The sequence below is a fragment of the Necator americanus genome, chromosome V (assembly GCF_031761385.1).
Source record: "Necator americanus strain Aroian chromosome V, whole genome shotgun sequence".
In the NCBI taxonomy this organism is placed as follows: domain Eukaryota; kingdom Metazoa; phylum Nematoda; class Chromadorea; order Rhabditida; family Ancylostomatidae; genus Necator; species Necator americanus.
In genome coordinates this window covers 2,384,676-2,404,645 of record NC_087375.1, presented here as the reverse complement: position 1 = coordinate 2,404,645, position 19,970 = coordinate 2,384,676, and the positions used below count along the sequence as shown (strand labels likewise).

The 19,970-nt window shown below is 37.1% G+C and overlaps 3 protein-coding genes across 5 annotated transcripts; 2 read left to right on the top strand and 1 right to left on the bottom strand.

The window, feature by feature from the left end:
• Positions 1-1,262: 1,262 nt before the first annotated feature.
• RB195_012729 (uncharacterized protein) lies at positions 1,263-2,487 on the top strand (the record flags this gene model as incomplete). Its single annotated transcript, XM_064202237.1, has 5 exons — positions 1,263-1,394; positions 1,493-1,610; positions 1,680-2,143; positions 2,210-2,359; positions 2,443-2,487. 5 exons carry the CDS (start codon positions 1,263-1,265, stop codon positions 2,485-2,487), a joined length of 909 nt encoding a protein of 302 aa, XP_064058118.1.
• A 3,999-nt stretch (positions 2,488-6,486) lies between these two features.
• Positions 6,487-7,679, top strand: RB195_012728 (uncharacterized protein; the record flags this gene model as incomplete). 2 transcript variants are annotated; one of them, XM_064202236.1, is made up of 5 exons in its annotated part: positions 6,487-6,621; positions 6,698-6,815; positions 6,872-7,335; positions 7,402-7,499; positions 7,574-7,679. In XM_064202236.1, the coding sequence occupies 5 exons, from the start codon at positions 6,487-6,489 to the stop codon at positions 7,677-7,679; spliced, it is 921 nt and encodes a 306-aa protein (XP_064058116.1). The 2 variants fall into 2 exon arrangements, with proteins under 2 accessions (XP_064058116.1, XP_064058117.1); XM_064202235.1 differs by having other exon boundaries at positions 7,402-7,551; positions 7,635-7,679.
• A 1,920-nt stretch (positions 7,680-9,599) lies between these two features.
• RB195_012727 (uncharacterized protein) lies at positions 9,600-10,754 on the bottom strand (the record flags this gene model as incomplete). 2 transcript variants are annotated; one of them, XM_064202233.1, is made up of 2 exons in its annotated part: positions 9,600-10,185; positions 10,576-10,754. In XM_064202233.1, 2 exons carry the CDS (start codon positions 10,752-10,754, stop codon positions 9,600-9,602), a joined length of 765 nt encoding a protein of 254 aa, XP_064058114.1. The 2 variants fall into 2 exon arrangements, with proteins under 2 accessions (XP_064058114.1, XP_064058115.1); XM_064202234.1 differs by having other exon boundaries at positions 10,576-10,730.
• Positions 10,755-19,970: the final 9,216 nt, after the last annotated feature.

The window sequence follows — 19,970 nt, the reverse complement described above, 5'->3', positions numbered from 1 at the left end:
GTGATAAAATATTTTGATGCGGAAGAAAAACGCGGATCAGAAAATCTAACAATCATCATTTTCTGATCTTTTCCAGTGATTTTTCCAGAAAAAAAAGCATATTAATTTTTCTTACCATTCTGCCAGCAACAAATATTTGTATAATGTATTTCTGTGCAAAGTTTAAATCACAGCAACAACAATGTGGACTCCTCCTAAGTGAAGGATTTTTTTATTTTTTAGGCAAAAATTACAAAATAGTACTTATAATTTTATTTCTATAAGATATTTTTTATATGTTTTCTACAAGATATTTTTAATTGACTTTAATTTGCTAATTTTTCAGCCGGCCATGAAGCCGGCACTGACTGAAAATGTGCTCGGATACAGTATCTCAGCGACCTCAACGCTGCTGGATTTGAATCCACCAAATCCTCTTTTTGTTTTTCGATGAATTAGTGGAAAGAGCCTAAGAGATAAATTAGTGAGAAAAAATTCAAAAGATATCACCGAAATTACCTACCTACATAAAGTTTTTTGAAAAATTCAACTTTTTTTTGAAAGAAAAAGAAGAAGCTCTTGCGGATAAATGGTATTTGTTAATGCATGGCTGGGAAATAATTATAGAATATAATTTATTTTATAGAATTTAATAATATTATAGAATTATAATAATAATAATAAAAATAATGAGGTACTATAGAATTATAATAATAGGAATAAAAATAGTAAGATATTACAGAATTTTAATAATAATAACAGTAATTTTAATTAATATAATAATAAACAATTGGATTTAAAAATTTCAATTTTTTATGAAGACAATAAGATTCAAATAAAGTTAAAGATAAGAATAGCTTTATCGTAGACAAAGAAAAATTCTCAATCAAATGTTCTACAATCGTTTTGTGCAACCTTCGTATATTTCTTTTTAAGAAAAAAAAAGAAAAGAAAATTTTTTTCTCACATTGAGCGATTTTTTCCTTGCAGAACCTGACCTGCATAGCATCGTCGTGGATCTCTGTTGACAGTGATTTTTTTTCTAGTACTACAACTCTGATAACTAGTTACCATTATCGATAACTATAGTCAATCTTCCACGGCTTACGATCGTAATGGAGGTCGATGCCCGAATTACACTCGTTTACAGTTTTCGCGGAAATTTTATTTGACCTTCAAAACCTTATAAAGATAGCAGTTTATTCAACGTTCGTTTAAAACTTTGTCCAATTAAAATCCTTTCCGTCGATCCAGACGTCTCCACAAATTCCAGGAAATCCAGGATGAGCTCGACGATTGTCGGAGCTGCATCGCTTGCGGCAGCCGTGGCTACACTCGTCGCTCTTGTCGGTGTGGCGATGATCGTTCGAGATATCGATGACATGAGATCAGAGATCGAAATGAGTATGAAGGAAGTAAAGAAATGTCGTAAGCATACTGTATAATCCAGAAATCCAGAAATCATCCACAAACCACATCCAGAAATCTCCTGGGAAGATCACAGAAAATTTAGGTGGTAGCTGATGATACATGGGAGCGTCTGATGATGACGCAATTCCCTGCAGGCAGCGGACAGAAGGTGGCCACATTCAAAACACTTTTCGGAAGGAACAAAAGACAAGCCCAGTGCCGTTAGTGGATTTTTTTTGCTCCATATCTCTGTAAAATATTGTATCTAGAAAACCTTAATGCAATTTTAGAATGCGGCACACAACAACAAGGCTGTCCAGCAGGACCGCCTGGTCCGCCAGGACAACCTGGTGCACAAGGTCTTGACGGACTTACTGGAGATGACGGAAGACCCGGTGCTCGTGGCATTTCACTGGCGGCCACACAAGACATTCCAGGTGGTTGCATCAAGTGCCCACCCGGTCCTCCCGGACAACCCGGAGGTCCTGGTAGCCAAGGACCACCCGGACAGCCTGGTGGAAAAGGCCCGTTGGGACCTCCTGGAAATGATGGTGGCGCAGGAACGCCTGGTCCGATAGGAGATCCAGGACCAGCTGGGCTGCCAGGATCGCCTGGACAGTCTGGAAGTCCAGGAAAAGATGCTGAGGGACCAGAACCAGGACGTCCGGGCGGCCCTGGTCCACCTGGACCACCTGGGCCACCAGGTTCTCCAGGAAAGAATGGATCCCCAGGAAATGATGGAGCTAATGGAAACGTGAGTATACCGTAATCTACATCCACGATTTCTCGAGTATTCTAAAAACTTAAAACTGGAATTCAGAACGGACTGCCTGGCAGAAATGGCAATCCCGGTGGTCGTGGAAATGATGGCCAGCCAGGATCACCTGGGTCAGACGGCGGTCCCGGACCTGACGCTGGATACTGTCCTTGCCCACCGAGAACCGCTGATGATCCAGGAAGATATGTACAGGTCACATGTTTTTTCTTTTGGGCTTTTAGCTACGAGCCAATTTTCTGTTGTTTTTATTAGGACTTAGCAAATACATTTTTCAGGGTCCCATGTCACAGGAGTACGCGAAGAAGAAAAAGAGAGTGTGATCTTACTTCTTTAATAAATGATGTTTACATTATCGCCTTAATACATGAAGATATTCTTCCCAAAATGATTTTTTTCATGAAATGCGACAAATTTTCGGACTGATTCCGGCCAACGTAAATTTCTAGTTTCGCGAACCTACTCGATGGTCGATGGCATGATCTATTCATGAATTAAAAAAAATGTTAAAGAATTTCAATACATACGTTACTAGGGCTGAATCAGAAAAGAAATAAATCAGAAAAACGTAGGAAAAGGTATACAAAGTAGAAAGTAAAGTCGTATCTTGACCAACAGATAATCCCAGTAACACTGTACACTTTACAGTAACAATTAGTATTTTCAAGCGAGTGAAAGATTTTTGAGATGGTCAAGTTGGTACCTTTGAAATCGTATGGGAGTTCTTGCCTCGGATCGAAATCGACGACAGCCTTCTGTAGTTACTTCTTTTCGTTTATTTCTCCGTCTTCCACGTCTTTAAAGACATCGTCGCCATTCCAGAATCGCTCAAACCAGCGATAACGCTGGACTCCCGAAATAATGTCCTCTCCGAACGCTTCGGAAACCGTTCGATGCCAATCGACCGCATTTTTACTTTGTTTGAAATCGTACAACAAAGAAACGCGCACGATAAATCCCTTGTTCATTCCTTTCTTAATCAAAATTTCCCCTAAAGCTCTAACAAATAAAACAATGAAAAAGATTTAAATGAAAACAACAAAATGGTGAACAAAAAAAAAACACCACACACTACTGTGGAATCGTTCCGAGAAATTTCTTGCCGAGGGGAATTATGAAAGTCCACCTGAACAGCCTAATAACACTCTGATTATGTACATTCCCGGAAACATGGAAATTTTGAAAGAGTAAATGTACATCTCACTCCATTGATCCGTTCAACTCAGTTTAAAGAGAAATACTAGTAACTTAAACTGTGAATAACCACTCTTCTATCGATACCTAAGGATCCTTTGTGACTTATTTTTATCAGATTAACGATCAAACTTTAGCCTTTGTGTGACATCATTGTTGTTCTACAGGGAGGATCTGACTGGCTGGTACAATATCATCCAGGAAGAACGATTGCCTCCACTCACCATGACCACATCTCCCGCGAAGATATCTAAAAGAGACCAGCGTGGATCCTACAGCCGAGAACATACATTCCTACGGTATTCCTACGGTGTGAAAATTAAACACTCCGCAAGACTTCCACAGTCCAAAGTGCACGATCAAAGAGAACGCCAAACAGCGCTGGATTGATCTAAGAAGGATAAAGTCACTGGCGCATCAATCCACTTGGGATACACCAACGCGTTTTTACTCCAACTCCTAATCGTTGAGGTTTTGGAACGTGTGTAGGCCTATACAATACCTTTTAAGGGCCACTCGATGATCAAGTCAGTGTTTTTATCCTCCCGGAGAAGTCTGGTACCGATTTATCGACTCCAAAGGGATAAACGACTTGGTTAGTACTTGTCTGGAACGGTTCCGAACCATCGACCGTGCACCGACTACAGCAGAACCGTAACCGACTGCGCTACATCGATCCTCGCCTGCTTGCCTACAACATAAAAGCGGCAGCCCGGAAGATGTCACACAAGGCTGGCGCGCTCCAATCGAACTCCTTCTAGAAAATAGGGCGCCGGAAGTCGTATCTTCCGGGCTGTTTTTTACGGCAATTAGGAAGAAATGGACGGAATCACCCCCTCTCCATAGTCTCCCATTCCGTATACGAATACTCCACCTGAAAACCGTACCACCTCAGATTCGTGGAGTGATGCTTTTAACCAGGAAATTGAACCTCATCACTAAATAGGACTAAAATTGAGCAAGAATTTTGCTTCACATTCAAATTTCTAATTAGGCTTTATATTATTGCACTCGTATGTTGCACAGGTCAGTTTTCCGCTTAGAAGAGTAAGAAAAGTTCTCGTGCTGCAGCCACCTCATTTCATCGCAGTATTTTTTATGAGGTTTTATGAGGTATGCATCAAAACCTTGAGGAGAGATAACCAACACCACTCTGGATTTCCATTAGTTAACGGAAAAGTTGATTGCTCTTTTAATAACGACAAATTTCTTCACATATTTCCTTCCAATATTGGATAGGAAGAAAAAGCAGTCGTCGCTGGTACTATGAACTTTAAAATGAATAAAATTGAAATTAATCAAAATAAATAAGAGAAATGAAAAAAAATTAGAATTAATCAAAATAAATAAGGGAATGCAGCGTTGTGATGTTGTAATTTGAGCTATGTTTGAAAGCATTGGAAAGAAAAACTGGATAACCTTCTTCTTGCGTCCACTCTATCTACTCCGACCTCGTTCTCCTCTCCTCTCCTCTCCTGCCTCCATAGGATCTTCCAGCGATAAGCCTGAGCAGGTTGCTGAATGCACATTTCAAAGCGGGACCCAGTTAGCCATTTCTTTGTGTTAAAAGGACTGGTGAGCCACTTTGAGTAGTTCTAGTCTAGCTACACATTCCTTAAGGTATCCGATAAGCAGCCGAATGCTAACTAGATTATTTGTTTGTTTGTAACCCAATTACCTCCTCCAATTACGTCCTCCATCACCTAATTTTTAAGTTTGTTACCTTAAGCATCTGAAGAAAACAGGATTGGTCCAGCAAGAGTGAAGAAGAGTTGCACCGATTTTGCTCCCTAAGAATTTTTCTCTTAAAATCCACCCACAAAAATTATGTCACGTATCTTTTTCCATTTGATGTGACTCTAACATTTCTCTATCTTGCTGCTTTGTTGTTGATTATCGAAATATGACTACTATTGACAAACAACAATCTATTGACTATTGACAAGCAACTTATCCCCATTTCTTATAATAAAAGTAATCAAGGTAATTTGGGATTAAATCGCACTAGCACATCCCAAATGGATTGGTACACTTAAAGGATGTGGCTCCGAGCGTTCCGGGGCGCTATTTTCTACTATGAGTTCGATTGGAGCGCACCAGCCTTGTGCACGCGCCGCATCTTCGGAGCCGTTTTTTTACGGGAATTAAGAAGAAATGGACGGAATCACCTTCCCCATAATCTACGATCCCGCATAGGCGTAACCCACCTAAAACACGCACCAGCCCAAATTCGTTTGGTGATGCCTTTAAGGTTTTAACCTCTATTCACACCTTAATCCAGTCAGGTCAGATCTTAAGATTTCTATTTTTATTATAAGAGCAGTAATGAATGAATAACTTAGCTATATGTTCGTAAAATCTATGATAGTTGGAATATTTCTGTTTTAAGAACCACCGTTTCCATTTGCACCACTTTCAAAGGTTATGACGGCTCAAATTTTCCAACTTTATCCTTATCAGATGTTTTATCCTTGGTAATAAGCTTGTAACTGATTTGAGGTTCTCTGATATTATCATACCACGCAAGGTCATAAGTAGCTGTAATCCGTAGCAGCATTATTGGCAACCAACCACATTAGTCGCTGGTCATTGACCGGATTATCAGTTTTGTAGTGTAACGTGTTATTGTAATCGATGACCTTCATTAGAATATAAAAACCAGGACCACAACAAAACGTCTACAGTTGTCTTTATGTAATCAGGAACGAATTCACTTATTTATTTATTTATTTATGATCTACGTCAATTATATTTTTATTTAAATCCATTTTCTCTTAATGAGGAGAAAAAAATAAACGCCCAGTCATTCCCTTAAGATTTTTATTTTTATTATATATATTTTATATTATATATATTTTTTTAATATTATTTTCAAAGATATTTTCTTAAATTATCTGAATCTTATTTTTTTAAGATATTTACCTCGGAAGCAGTGCCTTTCCACCACTTTTTCCGAAAAAATTATATTTTATATATTTTATTTATATTATTATATAATTTTATATATTTTACTTTTTTTATTATGTTTTAAAAAATTTTTTAAAATTATCCGAATCTTATTTCTTGAAGATATTTAGCTCGAAAGCAGTGTTTTTCACTACTTTTTCTCTAAAAAAAAATTCTCCAGGATGACGACGACAGTCGGAGTCGCGTCGGTGGCAGCCGCAGTGGCCGTTGTTGTCGCCCTGGCTGGAGTCGCTGCAATTGTCCGAGATATTGACGATATGAAAAACGAAATTGAATCGAATATGAAAGAAATTAAGGTCCGTACGTGAGAAAAACAGCACCGTTCGACCCTTAGATTCGTTCACCACCGCCGCTATAAATAATTCCTTTCAGGTGGTTGCAGATGACACATGGGAACGTCTACTAATGACACAGTTCTCTAGCAGTAACAGTGGAAGTTCAGCTACTTTAAGATCCCTTTTCGGAAGAGACAAGAGGGCTGCCTCTTGCAGTAAGTGCCTATTTTCTTCCTGGTAGCGCTTATACTCCTATGAATTGATTTTCCAGACTGTGGCACTCAGCCGAGAAACTGCCCCGCTGGTGCACCTGGTCCACCAGGAGCGCCCGGTGAACGAGGAGATGACGGTCTACCAGGACCAGATGCAAAACCTGGACCACCTGGTATCCCTGGAACTACCATGCCCAGTAAGCCGACGGAGTGCATCAAATGCCCACCCGGTCCTCCCGGACAACCTGGAGGTCCTGGTAGCCAGGGCCCACCTGGGCAGCCTGGTGGAAAAGGCCCATTGGGACCTCCTGGAAATGATGGTGGCGCAGGAACGCCTGGTCCGATAGGAGATCCAGGACCAGCTGGACTGCCAGGATCGCCTGGACAGCCTGGAAGTCCGGGCAAAGATGCTGAGGGACCAGAACCAGGACGTCCCGGCGGCCCTGGTCCACCTGGACCACCTGGGCCACCTGGTTCTCCAGGAAAGAATGGATCCCCAGGAAATGATGGAGCTAATGGAAACGTGAGTATACCGTAATCTACATCCACAATTTCACAAGTGTTCTAAAAACTCAAAACTGGCATTTAGAACGGACTGCCTGGCAGAAATGGCAATCCCGGTGGTCGTGGAAATGATGGCCAACCTGGATCACCCGGGTCAGACGGCGCTCCTGGACCTGATGCCGGGTACTGTCCTTGCCCACCGAGAACAGCAGATGATCCAGGGAGATATGTACAGGTCACATGTTTTTTCTTTTCAGGCTTTTGTTACGAGCCAGTTTTCTGTTGTTCTTATTAGGACTTAGCATACACATTTTTCAGGGTCCCATGTCACAGGAGTACGCGAAGAAGAAAAAGAGAGTGTGATGTGTTTCTTTTTTACTATAAACGATTTATGCATCGCTTAAAAATGTGGAAGTTTGTTTCATTTATGAAAGTAACATCTTATGAATTCGCACAAATATTCTGATTGGCTGTGGTTCAGCGAAAGTAAATTTCCAATTATACGAACGTACTGATCGCCGATGACATGCAGACATTCATAAACAAAAAAATGCTAAGAAATTTTTATAGAGACGTCAATCAAGGTAACACCTCATTAGAAATAAATCAGAAAAACGTAGGGAAAGGTGAAAGAAAGCTCAATTAAATTTTCTTCAAAATAAAATATGGTACCTAAGTATGTATCTAACTATTCTTATTATTGCTAGTCTTCCTAGCTACAGAATCCGGAATAATCAGGAAAGACTCTAAAAAGATAGGACACTTAAACCTTTCCTTACTGTTAAACAAAGAGGAGGACTGGAGAAGCGGTTACAGAAATCTTATTGACGAAGTAAATTTATGTGCGACGTATAAATGAATAATAAAATAAAAAATAAAATAAATAAAATAAAAAATAATAAATGATTAATAATTAATAAACGAATAATTTCATGTAGATCAATCCTTGCTCACACAAACAGTTCATTCGAACTTTGGCTTGGGATCTGTCACAACATCCAGTTCAATCCAGAATCCTTGAGAATTGCGAACTCGTCTTTAATCTGTAAAATGACTTTCGGTGGCTAGCCGATGTGTCAAGTCAGTGTTTTTATCCTCCCAGAGAAATCAGGTGCCAATTTATCCACCCCGGTGGGATGAAAGGCTTGGTTGGCTCGGGGGCGGTCTCGAACCGGAGCAGCAGTGCAGCCGCAGGGGAACTTCTTACCGTCTCCGCTGCATTCGCCAAGGTTTTGCTAGTTCCGGAAAAATATTTGCGTACCTTGACGAGTTTCGAAAGGTTTACGGATTGTAGGCTGTTTGTGGAGCCAACTAAGAGCTTGCAGTCGAGATGATGACTCTTTAAATGGGAGCCGTTTAAATTTACGTCCCGAAAAAGTTCTATTCTAGTTGATTTCAAATTTGAATACAAAGGTGGTGAGCCCTTTAACCCTAACTCTGCTCCTCGTCGCTCCTTCTATCTTTATTGCCCATTACCTTAATTTTCGTAAGCGATCAAAAGAAATTATCATTAATTTACCAATTACCATTTAAATGCTGTTCCCTGGACTGATTACATGAGAGCTCGATAATTTGATAAAGCTACCTTTTGACCACATATGAACATCTAGATATTTGAAAAATCTCCAGAAATTTCCAAGTGTTCCTTAAATCTCTTTTGAGAAACCCGTCCTAGAAAAGGATATCATCCATTTTAGGATGAGAAATGTATTCGCTTTGATTCAGAACTTCGGATGTTTATGAACCGGAATGATCCCGGTGAGCGAGTGTAGGGCATTTGGAACTAGGCTTGGCTGCAAATGTACGATCGGTGGCTCGAAACCGCTCTGGTGCCAACCTAATTTTTTATCTTTTCGGGATTGATAAATTCGATCATTAATTCTACCTGTTCCAGACAACTTTTTTTATCCACTTTTTGACCTTAGAAGAGTGAAGGGCCATCTTAACTTCGGGAGTTTCGAGGCGTGGACGTGGGCAGGGACTTTGACAATTCTTGTCCGCTGCGACAGATTATCTCTAGTTTCCACTCTAAAATCTTGAGGAGTAGTTTTATTTTTATTTTTTTTTCAGTAATTTTCTATCGGTGCTGTCAAATTTTTAGTTAAGCTGTTGTATAAAACACCACCAATTAACAATTTTTTCATACAAGAGCCCGAATTTTTCTCCCTATCCGTACTCATAAATTTGAATTTTTTTCAGCACATTTTTTAAGCGATGTCTCAGAGCTGAGCATTTATTAACTTCGAATCAAATGTACAGACAATCACTGTATGGCCAGATAAGTTAATTCTTAGACTTATTACTTCCAATGAAGTAAGGAGTGCGAATGAAAGGTGCATAAGCAGGAATGACAGGAGCTGCAAACGGTGCTGCTGCTACAACTGGAGCTGGAGCGTAAGCTGGAGCAGCCATGACTGGAGCTGGAGCGTAGGCTGGAGCAGCCATGACTGGTGCCGGAGCGTAAGCCGGAGCAGCCATAACTGGTGCCGGAGGTGGAACAGCAACGGAAGGAACAGGAGCAAGAGCTGGTGATGCCATTATGGCCGGGGGCGCAGCAGCAACAAATGGTCGAGCTACTGGTGCAGCCATAGCTACTGGAGCAACAGCTGGAGCGGCAAAGACGGGTCGAACTGGTGCAGCCATAACGGGAGCGCTGTAAACTGGTGCAGCGACTGGAGCAGCAAGCACTGGGGCAGGAGCTGGAACCGGAGCGGAGAAGACGGGAGCAGGAGCTGCGGCTACCATGGGGACTCCAACTTGAGCGAATCCGGGAGTGAGCATTGGCTTCGCAGCTGCGTAGTATCGGCCGAAGAACGGTCCATTCACTGCCACTTGAGCTTGGGATACGGTAAGAACAGAGAGTAGAATGCTGGAAGAAATAGTATAAACGGGATTAGCAGTTATTTCATAAAAAGAAAAGGTTTATTTTAAAAAAACAATCCTAAAAAAATGAATTCGTCATTCTCATCATGTTTTCACTTTTTTATTCTTTCTTTGTCACTTAAAAAAAGTTCATTTAAAAAAAAAAAGTTGATAAAAGCACTCCTAAAAGGAATGAATTTGTCATTCGCATCATTTTTTCGTTGTTTTGTTTTTTTTTTTGCATTGTTTTCAAATTCTTCTCCACGGAAATGTTTCTATTTTCTCACAATTATGAGTAAATATCATTTTATTTTCATATGAATTTATATTTAAACACAAAACTAAAAGTAAAAAAAATTAAAATTAAGCTCTCAGAGGTATAAAAAATGTTACCAACCAGGTGAACACTGAAGCCATTCGAATTTGGATGGTCGTCGGTATGCCGACTGTGTCATCGAGCAGCTCTTTTAAGTCAGTCGCGAGCTCACCGGGAAGACCGGTATGGGCGGATGCTTCTAACGCCCCGTAGGTTCGAACGAGCCGAACGAGCATCCCGGAAGAGATTACGGGAAACATTGGATACAATTTCCGGACATGAAAACCTGCTTCGATCGCGTTGATCCGAGTGATTGCACCGTTCGAATACGAAGTTTACTGTGTTTTGTGTGTTTTTTCCTGAAGGACCTGAAGTTTTCTGAGCTCTTCTCACGTATGTAAGTTCACATCCTGAAAAATCTGAGTAATTACGCCATTTTAATGCAATGTTCATTGTATTTTTGCGTTTTCCATCGCGAACTCAAAGTTTTCTGGACCTCTGTTGAGTTCGTGAACTCAGAAAAGTTTCTTGGCTCTTAGTGAATCATGACAAAATGACAGAAAAATTTATTTTCTGGAAACATTCGGATATCCACTGGAAACGTATAAACTTTCTACAAAAACTAAACTAAAACTAACTATAAACTCTACTTAAACTACTAAACTAACTATAAACTCTACTTAAAAACAATACTCGATGTGAAAAAAAAACCAAAACACTACTGCGTAAATGATAAATAATTGAAATAATTCTGAAATAATTTAATTGAAATAATTTTAACAATAACTTATCGTATCTGCTGAGTCAAATAAACTGATAGTAGAAAAACTACTAATCCAGATTTCCCTGAAAATATCAGTTTAAATTTCAGTGGTGCTCCTCAGTTTATAATTCCCTTTCCTTTACAACGTGTTCAATTGTACAATTGCCGATAAATCGATCAATAATGCAAGAATTGGTTTTTTAAGATTATTTTTTGTAGTGTTATCTCTTGTATAATTTGCTTTCATATTGGTTCGCGTTCTATCATTGGCTCGATCTAGGCGTATATAAGAGGGTCAGTATATGAGGGAGGAGGGGAGGGTGAGGAAGCGAAGGAAGAAGGAGGAGAAGCTCGAGAAATTCTACAGTAGATTTTTGGTTTCGTCTATTGTAACAATTTAAGTATAAAACTCTTATTTAAAAAAATCGAATTTAAAATCGAATTTTAATCTAAACTTATATTCTAACAAGTAAGTAAAGAAACCCTCTTAGGATCCTGACCTAATTCGACATTCCACTACAATTATATCATATCAGCTGACATCAAAAATTTTTCCTCAAAAAAAAAAAAGAATTCCAAGGAACTACGCTTCTCTCATTTGTAACATATTTTTCCTTTATATTTCTTTTCCGCTAGCAACTAGGAAAGATAAAAGCACAATCTTCGAATCTTCGGTCGGAGTTTATATTTATTATATTTATGATATATTTATATATTTACACTCAAAAAAAACCGTTCTGAACCTGTCTCTGTTATGGTAGAGTACAGTATCCAGGAAAATTCCCAAAAATACTAAACAATGAGTCGGAGATGTACTGTAACGTAGTATAAACAAATGCGAGGGTGTCACTCGATTCAACTCACACTCAGATCCTCGTCCATTCATTTACACGGCATCATCGTTTCGTTTGCTCAGCATCACACTCTCGCATTTGTTTATTGCATAACGGCTGGTTATAAAAGCAAACAACATATCTCATCGTATCAAATACGCTCTCATTTCTTACGTCAACACAGTCCTGGAAACTTTATCTCAAATGGTATTCTTGGTTACCGCTTAAAAAAAAAAGCAGCCAACTTCTAAGAGCTGCAGAAAAATTTGTGGAGCAAGTACAGATCAAAGGGAAATTACCGTATCGTAGATAATCACAAAAAGTTTTTCGTAGGATAAATACGAAACCAACCTGTCAGGAATCATCACATTCACCCCACCTCCAATCCTTTTCATAGAAATAAGTCGTTCTTATCCTTTATAGTAATGGTTGGATTATTCGGATAATTTTGTTTATTAGTCTAGTGCTCTTATTTATTTATTTATTTATTCATTACATGGTCATCCGTATGTGTGTATGAATGGAGTATACAAGAAACAGATAACACAAATATACATTACGGTATGAATTATGAATCAAAAATAATTTTTCGCCTAGTTTCAGCGGCAGTCACCCTTGTTTTAGTGGGTTTTTTTTTTGATTGATGAACAAATGATTTTTCTTGAATGTCGATAGCTGATTTTAAAGAAGAAGACGAAGACGGACAGAAATTGTAGTAAAAAGTTTGAAAGCGGAATTATCTGCCTAAATAAATATGTATTTTCCTAGTTTGTGCTCAAAATACAGTCCATATTAATATTGTTGTTATTATTGTTATTTAATAAATATATAATAAGTACAGTTTTGCGGCGTGTATGAACGCAACGACAAGCAAAATATGAGAAAGTTCCCGGATGACCTGGTTGACAGTGGTTGGAAGAAGCAGAATAATCGGTTGAAAACCTTTTTATTAATGAAGTAAAACATAGTTTTACGTCATTAATAAAAATCATCTTAAAAAATCATGAAAATCGATGCAATCATAAAAAATTAAATATTACAGTTGGCAACTGTAACAACAACTGTATTTTTTTCCACTTTTTTACAAGTTCACAACATATTTTTTTAACATTCCATATAAATTTCTCCTTTAATCCGTTAACATCTCTTCTCCAGAGACAGAGACTTCATATTCGAAACAGAACTCTTAGATTTTCGTTGATCTGTGATCCACAGCTGTGAAACTTCCTGCAACTAACTGGAACTGCCGAACAACGAAGAGGGGGGAACTTTGCAACACGCTCGCGTTGTTTGCACTCGTCGGCTCTCCTGCTCGCTGCCTGACGAAAGCAGTTCACCATTTGAAGAACCGGCTTGAAGGCGAGAAAATTTCGGAAGAGGAAACGGCGTCGAATGGTCAGCTATACAAACACAAACAGATAAACAAACAAACACATACTTGCCCATGCTCTTCCGACCAAGCCGACCACGTGATTTTTGGAAGGGGTAAAGGCGGCCACATGTTATATTTATTTATTTATTTATTACACTCAAAGGTGTGCCAAAAAAGATGTGGGAGGGGCTAGTAAGAAACAAATAAATAAAATAAATAATACAAGTAAATAAATACAAAGTAAATGCGTAGTAAAAAGGCAGAGGATAAATAATAAATTATATATTATTAGAAAATATAAAGAATAAAATCAACAAAAATAACAACTATTTTTATTACATTGTAAACTACTCCATTTTTCCTAAAATCCGTAAAATTCCGTAAAATCTATCAGTATTTTTTCTTTGATTTTACATATCAATACAGTATACACCAGCCTTATCAGTTTATCCACTGGCTCACTTAAATGTGGCTTCACTTCACAAAAGAAGAGCAGAACCTATTTTCCCAGACTTTCTTATATGATGTCCCATGTTGTCCCACCCTGGTCGCCGTGAGTTATGTAGCTTCGCCATGGATCTACCAAAAATGCATAATAATAGATATAATATAAACATATAAAAAATTATGCAAATATGTTATGTAAAAATACATATTAATTCATAATTATATTATTTATTATTATATTTATTTTATTTATTATTATTTATTACTTTATATTATACTTGTATTATTCATTATTTATTTGTTATATTTATATTTATTTATACTTTATTTATATTTATTTATTAATTAAAATAATTTGTATAATATAAGCGTAGTAATAATCCTAAACTTTCCTACATTTGAATGCGAAATATTTTATATTGATAGCAAGCGAAGCTTAATTACATTCACACTACGAACTCGCTGCAGTTTGCGTCTTGGGAAAAAGGTGTAATTCTCATAAAATCCCGAAAAAAAAATTAATAAAAAAAAACAAAATGCTTTTCTGGAGTGCAGGGGAATTCTGTGTGGGTTCACGAAAAAAAAAAACTGCAGTGTGTTTTCTTAATTCTGTTCATCTGATTCTTATGGAAGGATTCATCTGATCCCCGAAAATTTATAATTCTGGAAAAAAATCCAAGTTAGAATAACCACGCGAAATACGATAGTATGGACTCAAATCTTTTCTCCTTAGTTCTCCGAGCACATATTTTCACCTTTTTCTGCAGTCTGCTTTTGCTTTTCGTTTGCAGTTTGCAATGTTGAAATCTTCAAACTTTTCAAGTTATTTTTTTTTCTGTACATTTTATGAGGTCCAATGAAAATTCGACGAATTCATACGAATCAGATGAAAAGAATTAAGAAAACACACTGCAGTTTTTTTTTTCGTGAACCCAGATAGACCTCCCCTGCACTCCAAAAAGCATTTGTTATACTTAAATAAATGATGTAATATTAAGAGCGAATTGAAATAATTCTGTTTATTTTTAGATCTCATAAAATACACTAAAAACTCAAGACATCTTGTTTTTTTATTTATTTATTTTTGGGGATTTCATAAGAATTAGACCATTTGCTTAAGACGCGAATTGCAACGAGTTCTAAGCTTCGCTTCCCATCGAAATAAGGTAGTGAGGTGAACATAAAAACAAACAAAAAAGAATAAAGAAAACAAATGAAAAAATAAATAAAGAAAAGGAAATAGGATGCATCGAGATCGAGAAAAATCTATTGGCCGATGAGAAGAAGTTGCTGTGGAGGCGACGGGCGGTGCAACAAAGGAGATCACAGATATTGATCAATTTGTTTCCGTTTGATCAATTTATTGGAGGAGGAAAGTATTTTCAAATATTCCCTCTTTTCCACGTATTCTCAATATCAAAAACATATCCCTGGCACGAATCCAAGCATGAACGGTTCTCCCATCTCGATTAAACGCAAAACAAACAAACAAACAAACCAACAAACAAAAATAGAGTCAAAAATGTTTTGTTTTGTGACCACTTGATATTTAATTCAATTGAACAGAAACAAAATAAGAATCAATGAAAAAAATAATAATCAACTTCTTAAAAATCAAAACAAAACAGTCGCGTAGAGTTAGAAATTCTCTGTTGAACGATATAAATTTCTGCTAATATTTTTTAATTGCAGACTCGTAATATTCAGGTTATTAGGAGTATTTTGCTTAAATAATCACACTTTGCACAGTTTCAACAATGTTCAAACTTTAAAAATAAAAATAAAGAGAAACAATAGGATAGAAATGAAGAGAAAAAGAAACAAACAATATGAAGAAAAGCTAATATGAGACTTTGTCAAAAGATTTAAAATAAATAAACAAATAATAAGTAAACGACTTAAACGATTTATTGAACGGTGAGAAAAAGTTGCTGTGGTAACGATTGGGTGGTGGAACGAAGGGGATCACGTTGTTGATCAATTTGTTTACCGAAGTTTACAAATATTTTTTTAAACTTAATCGTCAAGTTGATGCTTTCGCCTGACGCAGTCTCTCATCCTTGAACAGAGTTCACCCAAACTTTCTTGATCCACACAGCAAGAAAGGGGCTCGTACAGAATCCACATCCATTAGCCAGAGGTCCATGATCTGCGAGGGTTGGGGTCTCGCGTAAACTTCCCTATCGACGTCGAGTGATCCGGATACCTTAGGACGACAATGTCCAGCAGTTTGCCGTAACTAAACGGAGTTTTACCACCAAAGACGGAGAGCGGAATCATCATATGATGATTTCCCACCGCTTTACTCCTAAATTCAATACGGATCTTCCATGGAATTACACTTCATTCGGAATTTGGCTTTAATCCAGCGGAAATTTCGTAGATTCCACTACAAAGGTTTGCTCCCTTACTGGCCATTAAATTCACTTTCAATGGCTTTATTGTGTAGAACAACTCTTAAGATACTTGAATAAAATACTTAAATAATTTAAAAAAACACTTTAAATACTTTACTACTCTTAAAATCTATTAAACTACTTCTTAATGTACAAAACCCTTCATTGAGATCTATTAGAAACGTGTGATTCATTGCCCAATTTTAGATCGGTACTAGAGCCACTGGGCAGGTATGGCCTAGTCGGTAAGAGGTTCCGCTGCGACTGCACCATCGATCGTTGGTTCGAAACCGATCTAGGCGAACCAAGTCTTTCAGCCATCGATAGCTTGATATCGAACTTGACTCGGAAAATGGGTACACTTCCTCGGTACATGGCTTGGGTCTGCAAATTACAAAAATATTATATATGTAGGCTGTTGGCAGGCATCCATAGGCCTCAAACGATTCTGAGTCCAAGGATTAGAATCCATGATCGGATCCTAGAAGAGTTAATGGTAGCACTTTATTTTTCATCCTACTCATATTGTCCGTGCCGAGACTGACGGCTACCTGTTTGTACCGTATCCCTGCAGGCGTTCGAGTATACGTTCTAGGAACTTACGAGCTTGCACAGTTATATGGCATAAATTATTTATTTATTTAATTATTTATTTATTTATTTATTTATTTATTTATTAAGGTCAAAGGGGTGCCCAGAGTAAGAGGCAAGGAATGATTACAAATAAACAATAGAAAATCCAGCAAGGAGAAAAGAGTAGAATGAGAATAAGCAGGGATAAGTCACGCGAACACTAAGCAAGGGACGATTTAGTAAAAGTAAAGTTATCCAGATTTTAAAGGAAGGCGATCTCATCTAGGACACTACCAAAACCCAACACAAATAAGTCAAATGGAATTCCATGTGCCTAGAGGAAATATGGAATCTTTGGTGGAATAACACTCCGTTTAGTTAACTGCTGGACATTATTGTCCTGAGGTATCCGGGTCACTCGACGTCGATAGGGAAGCTCACGCGAGACCCCGAGTCCCGCAGGTCATGGACCCCTGGATAATGGATTTGGATTTTGTACGAGCTCCTCTTGCAGTGTGGATCAAGAAATTTGGGCCAAACTCTGTTTGAGGGCCAAAGGCCTAGTCGAAAATGTGGGTAACTGCGCCGATTAAATTTTGAAAAATGTTTGTAAGTGTAACTATCGGTAAACAAATTGATCAACAATATGATCTCATTTGTTCCACCATCCAGTCGTTACCAGAGCAACGTTTTCTCATCGTTTACTAGATCTTTTAAATCCTTTATTTATTATTTATTTATTTATTTTAAATCTTCTAACAGTTTCTCATATTAGCTTTTCTTCATTGTTTGTTTCTTTTTCTCTTCATTTCTATCCTATTATTTCTCTTTATTTCTATTTTTAAAGTTTGAACATTGTTGAAAATGTGCAAAGTGTGACTATGTAAGCAAAATATTCCTAACAAACTGAATTTAACGAGTCTGCAAATAAAAAATATTGGAAGAAATTTATATCGTTCAACAGAGAATTTCTAACTCTACGCGACTGTTATGTTTTGATTTTTAAGAAGTTGATTATTATTTTTTTCATTGATTCTTATTTTGTTTCTGTTCAATTGAATGAAGTATCAAGTGGTCACAAACAAAACATTCTTGACTCGGTTGATTGACTCTGTTTGTTTGTTTGTTTGTTTGTTTTGCGTTTAATCGGGACGAGACAAATGTTCATGCTTGGATTCGTGCCAGGGATATGTTTTTGATATCGAGAATACGTGGAAGAGAGGGACTGCTTGGAAATACTTCCCTCCTCCTATAAATTGATCAAACGAAAACGAATTGATCAATACTATGATCTCCTATGTTGCACCGCCCGTCGCCTCCACAGCAACTTCTCATCGGTCAATGGATTTTTTCGATGCCTTCTATTTCCTTTCCTTTATTTTTTCTTCATTTGTTTTCTTTATTCTTTTTTGTTTGTTTCTATGTTCACCTCACTCACATTAATTCGATTGTTCTATTCAAGTTTTCGTATTTCGCTTGATTCCCTGGATAAGCTGCAGAAATTTTACGAGCAGCTTTAGTAACCTTATCGCTTTGATCAAAGGTTAGAAAAATAAATAAATGGTACCGAGAAAGCTTCGTTTTGTACACTTGACACTAATCTTGGTTGTTTTTTTTTCAAAGACAAATGTCAATAAAATTCTTTAAAAAAACCAACACAAAACTATCTCATGGACCGAAGAGCATTTTTAAATTAAATATTCTTATTTTTTATTAGAAAATTACTCATTTATCAGTTACTTTATTGTCATGATTTAATTACCATTTTATTATTTTATTATTATTAATATCACTTATTAATATCATTATTATTTTATTATTAATACTTATTATTAGTATTAAGGTTGAACAATGCACTTATGGCTTATTCGTTATAACTGAATAGATGCAGGGAGGGAGGAACTGAGTCCATTACCGTATGATGTTTAGTTAAGTTCCAGAAAAAAATTAACAAAGTTAAAAAAAAGTTTTTAAAGAAAGCAAACAACAATCTATACTTGTAAAAAAGTGAATGAGGCTGAATGAGTGAGAAATAAAATAAATAAAATAAGCGCGTTCCTTTACAAGAACGCTGTTATCTGCTGAGTTTCAATTTCTTCGCCTCCGATTTATTCCTTCCTGATTCTTTATTTATCATTCCCGAAACAACAGCGCCATCCATACGCTCTATATTTCATGATCTGCTGAAGAGAAAACTATTGCTATGGTAAATTTTGTACACAGTTTTTTTTTTTACAATTTTACACTCACCTCAGGACTCTACACTCTTTTAGAATGAAAAATTTTCTATCAAACCAGATATAATTTTCTACGAATAATTTTTAATATTGTATGTATTTTAATTTTTCAACGAAAACGTTTAACAATTATTCCTCAACGGAATAAATGTTGGGTTTTTTTTTTCTTTCGAACATAAACTTGCTTTCAAAAATAATTCGATTATCAACTATTATGTAATCTTTACTGATTTATGTAAAAGAGCACTTTTGTAACACTTCCTAGGAGATCTATTCCGAGATGATTGATAGATCGTGTTTTCACTAAACTATTGATGCGAAAATTCTATAGTAAGGATCAAATTAGGTGTGCATTGGTAAATTTTTGCGCTTTTAAGGAAAATAATGGAAAATCTCTCTTTTATATTCTATTTGATATCCGCTGGAGTTTCCTTTTTACCTCTATTCTTCTGTCTTACGATTCCTTACTCCTTATTCTCTTTATTCCTCCATATCAATAATCGATAATGAAGCAATATCAATAATCTACAACGAATCAATCTGGTTGGCTCGTAAAAGCTGAATTTCATTAGTATCGCTGAAAACTACATATGTTTTTCTTTCATTCATCAGCATATTTCTGGAAGTCGTCCATGACTTAGACGCTCATTTGTCATCGTACTTGTGTCTATCGTTCCAGTCAGTCTAAAATTTTTAAATTTCAACCATTTTTTACTCCTCCTCACTTCAAAAACCGGCGTGGTTTCAGGCCGAAAAAAAGTGAGCGTTTTCGTCCATATTTTATATAAGGATGACATCACTTTGACATCAGTGTTGAAACTTCCGACATTTTCACCAACTCTTCAATAATTTACT